Source organism: Botrytis porri (assembly GCF_014898465.1).
Source record: "Botrytis porri strain MUCL 3234 chromosome Unknown BPOR_001, whole genome shotgun sequence".
Taxonomy (NCBI): Eukaryota; Fungi; Ascomycota; class Leotiomycetes; order Helotiales; family Sclerotiniaceae; genus Botrytis; species Botrytis porri.
In genome coordinates, this window is record NW_024066075.1 from 4,070,467 (window position 1) to 4,081,611 (window position 11,145).

The window sequence follows — 11,145 nt, forward strand, 5'->3', positions numbered from 1 at the left end:
AATTGAATAGGGGAAATTGTTTATAGTATAATGATAAATATAAGGTTGGGCAATTATATTATTAAGATTAATTGAGTGATTATTCTAATAATAAAAAGAGTTCTATTTATTTAATATATAATTTTAATTATAACAATTCTAAAAGACTTTAGATTATTGTTTGGTAAGTTAGTATTTGAACAAATATAAATAAAATATATATTCTAATTTTATAAAATAAATGAAAATTATTCATTAATAATTCATTTAGTACAAATACCTTAATGTAAAATGAATAATATTAATCTTTATAAACTAGCTGGATTGATCCTAAAAGTATTAAGATTAATACTTTTTTTATTATAATTTTTTATAGGGAGTTATATCAATCTTATAAAAGATATAAAAAAAGAAATAATTATATTTGAATTTGTATAATAATAAAATCGTGTATCTAATAGCTATATTATAGTCTTCTTGAATAACATTGAATAGTATCATTAAGAGTAAAAGATAATTAGCTATAACTATGTGATCTATTAAAAATAATTTCTAATAGCATCCAATTACAGGGTGATCAATTTACTCTTGTATATCTTTAATGTTAAAGTAATAGGTACTTTTAAAGATTTGAAGTGTACTATTTGACTAAAGTTAGTTGAATAGATTATTATATATATCAATAATATATCAATTATTTGATATATTAGAAACAATACTTTCGACTCATTTTAATAAGCATTCCTATATTATTATAAGATTATAAGGAATAAATAAATAATAATTTAATGGTTGCCTGGATATACTGAAATCCTTGGAGATAAAAAGATCAATTAGCTCGCCGATTTAAACGCTTATAGTAATCATATCGAAAACAATAACTCATTGTTTCCCATTATCAATAATATAAACTCAATGATTAGAACTTTTAGATAAGAAATAGAGCAAAAATAATAAAAGCGAAATAAAATCATTTTTATTAATTAATATTATTATTAGTACCTTAATTATTAAGTTAAGGAATTTAAAAAACTTACCTTTTTTTGTTCAATTCTTTAGTGATTAATAATACTTAGAATTAAATATAGAAACTTTACATTCTATTATTAATACTTTTAATATAATAATATTAACTTAGAATGTTTTTATAGATATAATAAAGAGCTTAAGCATTTAATACTCTACTAATATTTTCGTATATAATTTAATAACTAGTCAAACAAATTCAACTCAATTCCATAAAATATAAAAAGTATAATCAATTATTTCTTTCTTTTTTTGAAGATTTTAATAGGTTTTATAATCTTTTTAATAATTATTAATTACTTCGAGTAGTTATACTTAATTTTTCTAAAAATCCTCTAATCTCCCACTTTTATATTATTAATTAAAACTATACTCCTTTCAAAGCTATTTCCCCTTTCCATTACTATATACAAACTACACCAAATAAAAACTAATAATATAAAGCCTTATAATTAGTTTTAAATCTAAACTACTTAGTATAAAATAGGTTGAATAATATCAATATTATAAATAAAAGATAAATAATAGAAGCGTATATAGCACCCTTAGTCACTTTTCCCTGGTCTATATTATAGTCATAAAAGAATGAAACGCATGGCTATGCCAGTACCCCCACTAGCATAATTCATTTCTAATACCCTTTGAGAGGTTGTGGCAAGCTCTTGCGGCTTACTCCCTGAATGTAAATCAAAATAAATAAATAAATAAATATAAACTTATAATAAAATTTTATAGTTTATTTTTAGTAATTTTCATTAAAAGGTTATTAAAGATTTTATAAAAGTTTTAAATTTATATATGATTTCTATACAAATTCAAAAATCGATATTTTGAAGCTTTAGATCTTAATATAGAAAAATTCTAAAAATTTGAAATTTTCAAAATAGACCAAAAATGATCTAAATTATATATATATAAATTTTCAATAAATTTTATTTATAAATAAGAAAGTTAAAAATTCCATTTTTAGTGTAAAAAGTAGTTCAAAAGGGGGGTGGCCCGAAAGTAGAGTACTCGACTTAATAATCTATATATAAAAAGAAAATCAATTTAAAAAAGTTATATAAAGAAATTTTTAATTAAAGGTTTACCTCCTTAATAATCTTACTATTTATAAGAATGAAAGTACTATATATGTATAAGAAGTTGATTTACTAAGCCTAAGACTCGATTCAAGCGATGTAATTAATTTAAGCCCCTATATATAATGTTCTTAACATTATAACATTACAACATTACAACATTATAGTATTATAGCTTAAAATAATTTTTCTAATAAAATCCATTCACATTATCTTATTAAAGTTAATTTTAATTAAAAGAAAAAAGAAAAAGAAATAATTATATAGAATAAGCTAAGGGCTTTTAATTAATTTAATTTTTATTATAACACGTGATTTAACATTATAGTCATCGTCGATGAATGTTATTAAAGGTGATATTACATATAATAATACTATTCATAATAATATTATCTATAGAATATTATTAATATTATTTGTTTAAATAGGATCTATATTATAGTATTCTTTCTTTAAAAGAAGAAGGAGTAAGCTTTATAAATCTAATTAATTCAAATTATACTTTTATAATAAGTCTTTTAAAGATTATACTTTATAGAATTTTCTTTTCTGAAATTTCTATAGACACATTATATAAATCATAGATTTTTTTTAGTGCTAGATAGAATTCTAATTTTAGTATATTGACAAAATCGTTCAAATCGGCCTCGGTAGTAATTATCTGCATTAATGATCCACCAGCAGATGCTGTCAAATTCCCCATTCCTATCCCCATTCCCATCCCCAGATCATGGCTTTATCTTACCTGACTTCATACTACGGGGTACTTCTCTAGATCCAAAAGCTTAATTAGAGAACGATGTTGGGCATTAACTGTCATGGATTGTTGATCTACCGGTACTTGAGAGAATTTTATGATTCATGGGCTTTCTTATCGCATTGCTTACAGTGGTTACAAAAGTCTATGTATGTGGCCATATCATATCACCATCGCCCTCTCGAAAGAAAATGTCACCTCAGTCACGTGCACGTCTGTTCCATCCTATCTACCTACCAGGGATCCTCATCCCGAGGTATTCTGTGCCATTGCCATGATTCAACCCAATGTCTTGAAAGATGTTGGCGACAAGGTTATACAAGGAGTGGGATCAGTCTCTCCCTTTTGTGATAGATGATACGGTAGATAGTAGGTGCACCGTATCATCACCAATTCCTTCGGCAGGGGAGGTAAGCATCGGGGGCAGATGTCAAATACCAAATATTACACTGGAGGCTATGCTATGCTAATATGGATTTCCACGTAAACAAGTAGGATTCAATGGCCTATTATGCAACCCGTCCGTCCTTTGAAGTTTGTCTGACTTTTCTTCATTTTCTTGTCCTTCCCCTTCCTTTTCTTTTCTTTTCCTGCGGTACGTTTTGATCTTCACTCATCACTATCACTCACTCATTTGGACCCGGACCTGACTAATCTTCCAACCAATCTCATCATCACATCCAACATTCACTTCCAACACCATTCACCGATCCCGCATTCGCTTCGTATCAGATCATCTTAGTTTCGAAACAATTCCCACTTCTGATTGGTTCACCATACCACCCACCCTCAATTTATACCAAACCAACAATTACCGAAGGTAGCAATTCGAAACAGCCGCCCCCATATTCTTTCCAGGGGCCCAATTGGGAAACATCGGACGAACTCCTCGATGATACTTTATAGTTTCCACCCAAAATAATTCTCCAACTCTTGGATTAATAAATCTTTCTTTTCAACTTCAACACGATCCTTTTGGAAATCTTCTTCAATAACAATAAACACATCCACTCCCCCATATTTGGTCCTTCTTTTGGGTTTTGGACGATTCGTTATTTGGCATTGCATCACATCATATCTTGGAGAATTACCAAGAGTTTCTTCCAAACCATTCATTCAGTACCCGCACTTATTAGCTACTCACTAACAAGTCGGAACGCCTGGTTTTCGGCATCTTTGGACAGGTTGATCTTAAGCTTCACACTTTTCTCTCTCTTGCTACTTCATAATCAACAACATGTTTCCCAAAAGTTTTGCGAGGAGCCTTCTCCTGGCATTTTCCGTTTCTCAATCTGTATCTGGTCTCAAACTCGATACCGCGGATCCAAGTAAGCTTTCTTTTTCATCTACCATACTTACAGCCCCTACTAACAATCGTGTGCACAGCTTCGATCAAAAATGCTGCAGGTACCGTTGCATATGGCCTCATGAAATATTACACCGGCAATGTCACCAATACCCCAGATACCATTGCCGTACTGCCAGCGCCGTACTACTGGTGGGAAGCTGGTGCCATGTGGGGTGCCATGCTCGATTACTATCACTATACTGGAGATTCTACCTACAATGACATCACCACACAAGCTTTGGCATCTCAAGCTGGCCCTCTCTTCGATTACATGATGCCGAACCACCAAAAAGATGAAGGAAATGACGACCAAGCTTTTTGGGGAATGTCCACCATGTCTGCTGCAGAAAAGAGTTTCCCGGAGCCCTCCAACACGGGCGGATTTACGTGGGTAGAATTGACCGAGAATCTTTGGAATACCCAAGCTGCTCGTTGGGACACGTCTTCTTGTGGTGGCGGATTGAAATGGCAGATTTTCTCATTCAACAATGGATATACATACAAGAACTCGGTTTCCAATGGAGCTTTCTTTCAACTCTCAGCACGTCTTGCACGATATACCGGAAATAAAACCTACGTCGATTGGGCAGAAAAGGTTTATGATTGGACTACCAAGATTGGATTTATTGATTCAAATTTCAACACTTTCGATGGTGCCGATGAATCCAAAGCTTGTACCAATCCGAATAAAATTACCTGGAGTTACAATAATGCCCTGTTCCTGTACGGAGCCGCTGTCATGTATAACTACACCACCAGTTCCACTTGGCAAACACGAACCGAGGGTTTATTAAAAGCCTCGTCCAATTTCTTCACCTCCGATAGTGTCATGTACGAACAAGCATGCGAAGAAGTAAGCACCTGCAACAATGATCAATTTTCCTTCAAGGCGTATCTCTCACGATTCATGTGGGCAACTACTCAAATGGCACCATTTACAAAAGCCACCATCACGTCATATCTCACCAAATCAGCATCTGCAGCGGCTAGTGTTTGCGCTGGTGATGCTAATGCTTGTGGCACAAAATGGTATACGGGATCTAATGATGGCATATCCGGCCCTGGACAACAAATGAGTGCTCTGGAAGTCATTCAAGGATTGCTTGTCTCTTCCGCCGCGCCACCAGTCGTCAAAGGCCAAGCATTTGTTCAATCGCCTTCTTCTTCATCAACTTCTTCTTCTTCATCAACTTCTTCTTCTTCGTCAGCTTTTTCATCCACCGTCATTAGCGCTAGCAGCATATCCAGTGTTTTAAGTCACAGTAGTGTCAAAGCTACCACTAGTGCTACCAGCGCCGCAACCACTGATCCATCCACAGACGCAATTGTGACCGATACCATCCTGGAAAGTACCACAGTTCCATGCTCGACTAGTTCTTCTTCTACGGTATATTCTTCCCCCGAAGTTCACTCTTTCACCGCACTGCCCTCTACAGTTACTTCGCAAGGAGTGAAGTCTTCCGCTGCAGTCCCTTCGTCTACTTTGAAATTATCTTCTACTATCTCTTCTTCTAAATCAAAGCCTTCGACTTTTGCTGTTACAACTCCTGCGCCTGTTCTCGATACCACAACTACAGTCAGTATTCTCCACAGTGCCACTGTATCTTGCAACACATCAGTATATGCCAACTCTACTAGTTGGTTTGCATCATCCTCGTTCTTGTCTAGTCGCCTTACAATTTCTTCATCAACCCCTGTTCCTGCTACATCTGCTCTGCCTGCGTCTTCTAAATCTTCAACCGCCTTACTGATTGATACTACTACACAGCGTGCGCCTAACATTTCAGGTACTGGTTCGAAAGGAACTATGAGCTTATCAACGACTGCTTCAGCCTCGGCGATTAAAGCTACAATCACGGCGGCTGCTGGAAGAAATATGGACGTTTCGGGATCGGGTTTACTGGCCGGTGTGCTTGGCTTAGGACTGTTCTGGGCTTTTTAGGAGTAGCTTAGTGGATCGGGATGGTGGTACGGTATGTAATATAGGATAGGGGAGTTGGGTGTAAAAATGGTATATGATTGGATTGGAACGGGGATTGTAGAAAGCTTTGTATTCTTTTTGATCGACAGGCTTCTCTACTGCCAGATTGTCCGGTTGAGCTTGAGGCGTTGATCTGGTGGAGTTTTCGGTCAAAATCATAGTGGTGTTTCTTTTGTGGCGGATACATAAATGGATGGATAGATTGGAGAAGATAATGATGATTGTAATCTGGGGTAGACTTAAAAAAGCTTCTGGGAAGATTTGTTAAAGAGATACCCTAGATCAATAGATATCATAGATAAAAAGGAAGTAATCTCATTTCAAACTACTTGTGATCTATATATAATGTGTGGCGTGTATTGTCATTTTTTGCTTTTGATTCGACTTACATTCTTCAATCCTCCACCCACGAATCATCCTGAGGTTTCCTCGTCTTTGTAGAGACTCGCACTGTAGATCTCTCTGAATATTCATTTGGATATATCTTCCGGAATAGAATAAATATTTCGGAACCTTCAAGGTCCATCTTGGGTATAGCTTTTAAATTGAGAAATGATTTGAAAATGGGTCATCAGAATATTTAGGCTTGAATTATAGGCTTATAGATTATCCACCGCTCCAATTTACTGCCAAAGTCACTATATTCCGTACAAGAATCAATGATTAGACAGAAAATGAATGACTGTTATATTGGTTTTAAATTTTTGTGCTTGGGGGTGGGAGGGGGGAATGAGAAGGAGAGTGTAGAAATAAAAAGTAAACCCCTTGTGATTCTTCCCTCTCCTCGAAGCGCCTCGCAGTATCCAAGAGCCGATTTCTGATTTTCCTAAAACATTTAAACTACATTATTATTATTACTGAGCGCAATAAAGAAAGTCGATACTATATAAAACACTATCTGCATTCAAATCTCGGCAAAAATGTTTTCCCCGCAGTCGTTAACCGTGTATGAAACATTTTAGCGAGAAAGAAGTTGGTTATGATTATCTACATTTGATTTTTCCGGAGGAAGTCGAACACTCTGAAAACTTAGCAGACTCTTGACAGGTCTCAATATATTTTAGAAGATTTCATATCAGCGAATACCATGTCTGCTTTCTACTCCTATATCATAAGGTTATCATCCGAAGTAGTTTGACAAAGTTAATACTTTAAACGAAAAGAAATTTAATATAAATCCCTATGTAAATTTTTATATTATATATTACAATATTACTATTCCTTTTATTAAAAACGAAGTGCTTACTTTGTTAGTAGTGAATATAATCAATTTGTTTTGAGATTCATTTATTATTGAATGTTTATAAAAGAAAAAAAGAAATTAAATACTCTAAAAGGCCTTAAAAATCTTAGTATATTTAAATATTAGAGTTATAGGAAAGATGAATGGAAGAGTATATGTATAGAAACTAGGAGAAGAAAATCAAAAAAGAAATTATCAAAAAGAAAAAGGTCAAAAAGAAAAACAGAAAGTATTAAATAAAAGTTTCAAAGGGAATAAATTCTTTTATTAGAGGTTTACCTTCTTGATAATCTTACTATTCGTAAGAATCAAAGTATGATATATATATATAAAAAGTTGATTCGCTAAACCTAAAATCCTATTCAAGTAATATAATTGATTGAAAATATGATTAATACAAACTCTTATATATTATATTTTTAGAATTATAATATTATAACATTATAGTATTATAACTTAATCTTTTTAAATAAATCTATTTAAATTATCTTATTAATATTAATTTTTTTTTTAAAAAAAAGAAAAAGAGATAATTATATGAATAAACTAAAAAAATTTCATCAACTTAATTTTAATAATATTAGCTTTGATATTAGGGTTTATATAATAAATTAAAGTTGAATTCTTTTAAGGACTTTAAAGCTTTTATGATCAATATGAAAAGGAAATATATTGAAAATAATAGAATCTATATTAATTAATCTTTTAAGCTTAAAGCTTTCATAGTTTAATAATATGATTATTACTTCGATTGAAAAAATTAAAATATAAATGTGAAAAAATAACTCACAAATATTATATAATGAAATATAATTTCAAATGAAATAATTATATCAAGGTTTTAAGAAAAATGAAAATTAAAAAAATCATAAAAAATAAAAACAATTTAATAATAAACCGACTTTACTACTTATAAGTATTCAATAAATTTCTTTTTAAATTTTAATAATGATTAAAATTATTATATTATATGTTTTCAAGAAGTAAGGGGTTCGAGGGCTCGTAGGCTCCTAGTGAAATAAATCACTTTTGAATTATTCTTTAGTTATAAACTCTATCATTATATTATAAATATATGATATATTATACAAACAAATGTTTTATTTATTTCTAACATATATATAACTAAATTACAATAAGAATTTGAATTTATTCTGAAAATCTTTATAATATATATACTATACTATTACTAATTACTAAAAGCTTTATACTATTATATCAGTAAAAAAACAACTCTATTATTTATTCATAATATAAAGATTAATATAATTTTTATAGATTCCTTTTAAATGAAAAAAAAAACTAAAAATTTAAAAATAAATGAAATCTTGTTATGTATCAAATAATTATTATTTCAAATCAAAGTTTTCAATAAAACTTTCAAAATTTATCAAGATTTTATTGATTAGAATGAGCTTTATTATATACAACTAATTTTTTTTAATTAGGTTGATAAAATAGAAACGATTTATTCCATATAATATTAAAGTATTAAAGATTTTATTACATTAATAAAGCGATCACTTCGTCAAGTACGGAATCTATCATTACAGAGTGTTAATATCTAAATGATAACGAAACATTCGGATATAGATTCAAACCCGTGTTTCTCCTTATCGGTAGAAGAGAGGCTGCAATAATATGGAAAGAGGTCCCACATGTCCTACTTACCCATTTAAACAGATCATCAGAGTACGAATCCAACTCTGTTTGTAGAACAACGATACCTGCGAGATCTTGGAGCGCGATTCAGAGCATCTCGATGTCTGTATTGATTGGAACGGGATGTTCACAAGCTTGTGCATGTAGCTCCAGGAATTGCCGCAAAGGAGAAATGCAAGCTTTCATGAATGAATAATTCGATGTGCTTGAAGGCTGATTTATAGGCCAGGGAGTTGAGAGGCTACACGTGTAGCTCGTGGCTTTTTCTGAATTATGAATGATGGTCTAGGGGAGTAATCCAAAGTGTTCGATGTTCCTGTCGGACTTGGGGGGGTTTCTTTTTGAATACTAGAGATACTGTTGGTTGGTTTTCTGGTTGAGATTGTATAGAGGTAAAAGATATAAGATCTTATATATATTCTCTCGCTAACAGTGGTCTAATTGAAGACTAACGCTGTAAGAACTAATAGTTATTAACCTAAATCCAGATCTATATATATGATATATTTAATTTCCATCCAATAAGAAGTTCCCTTCTAGTTCATAGAATAGGTTATATATTAGTTGGAAGTAAATTGATTGAATGATTACTAAAATCCCTACATAATATATTTTAGCTTTTTCTATTCTAATAGATTAATAATTTAGAAAGTTTTAATATTAGAAAGAAATTAAATAATTGTTCAATAATTGAAAACATAAAACTATATAATTTTAAAAATTCTATTATAAAAGTTTTCAATATATTGTTATGTAAGAAGTAGACCTATATAAACTTAATTAGCTTAAGACTATTTATAGCGTTACTTTTAGTATAATATATATCAACTTGTATTTTAAAAAATATTGAAAATTATAAAATGATAAAACTTAACATTAAACATAATATACTTGTTTAACAAACGAGCTAAAATCAATTTCGATTATTAGATAATTATATAATAAGTAACTCTTGTTAAATATACTAAAGATTCTCTTAGAAAAACTCATAACTACTAGATTAATTTTAATTCTATTATGTACTTGTTTATGAAAATTTTAATAAAAAGTCAATTAAATAAATTCTAATATATATATAATTAATGGATTAAATAATTATCTCAGATTAATATTAATAGAAAGCTTAAAATAGAGTATAATAGATAGACTTCTATATCTGTAATTATCTTTATTAATAATCTAGAATTTTAACTCTTTAATGATTTTACTTAAATTGTATATTATCACTATACTAATTTCATATCTAATTAAATTTCTTTTGAATAAGTAATACAAGTTATATAATCTAAAAAATAGATACTAAAGTCCATCGATGTTAAAATCTATTAATAGTAGAGCAACTCATATAATAGAGCCTATTAGGATAATGATTATAAATAATCGAGAATATAAATAGGCAAGTTTAATACTAAAGGGCTTATCAGCTTGATAGAAGAAGCAATAGACGAACTAGTAAATATTTGACAACCACCGAAGTCATACTCAATGCGTACCATAGACTAATACAGAGTGAAAAATTTCTCCCCGAGCCTGTTTAATCATGTGCAGTATGCCACAAGCATGATTCATCAAGGAATCTAATCGTCATACCGACCATCAATAGAATGTTCTAATCTTCAGGCTGTGCGACTTATAGTTTCGTTTCATCGATGAGCCTACTCAACGTTAGACCGGTTCAAATCGGAATATTAAAAAAAGGTAGAATTTAAGAACCTATTCATAGTCACTTGCAGGAGATCTGAGTACCGAGAGCAAAAAGTATATTCTCATTCATGGCAATAGCTCATCATCAAACCCCAGTATCAAAACTAGTCCGAATCCCAATCTAAATCCCAGTCCATCGTTCTCGTCAAGCTAATGTTCATTTCAGTCCCAAGCGACTAACCACCCATTTCCCTCTGATTAAGCAACCGTAACATAAGTAACTACTTCCATCTAGCATTTCATTGTCCCCCTTCAACCTCAACAATCAAATCCTCAATCTCAGACCACCCACAACATAAGTCTCCTCCCCCATCCAGTAAATCAAAGTCCCATTCGAACCTCGACAATCATATCTCCATTTTT

The 11,145-nt window shown here is 31.2% G+C and overlaps 1 protein-coding gene across 1 annotated transcript; it reads left to right on the plus strand.

Moving 5' to 3' along the window:
* Positions 1 to 4,081: 4,081 nt before the first annotated feature.
* EAF01_001075 (uncharacterized protein) lies at positions 4,082 to 6,134 on the plus strand (the record flags this gene model as incomplete). Its single annotated transcript, XM_038909325.1, has 2 exons — positions 4,082 to 4,172; positions 4,231 to 6,134. The coding sequence occupies 2 exons, from the start codon at positions 4,082 to 4,084 to the stop codon at positions 6,132 to 6,134; spliced, it is 1,995 nt and encodes a 664-aa protein (XP_038776231.1).
* Positions 6,135 to 11,145: the final 5,011 nt, after the last annotated feature.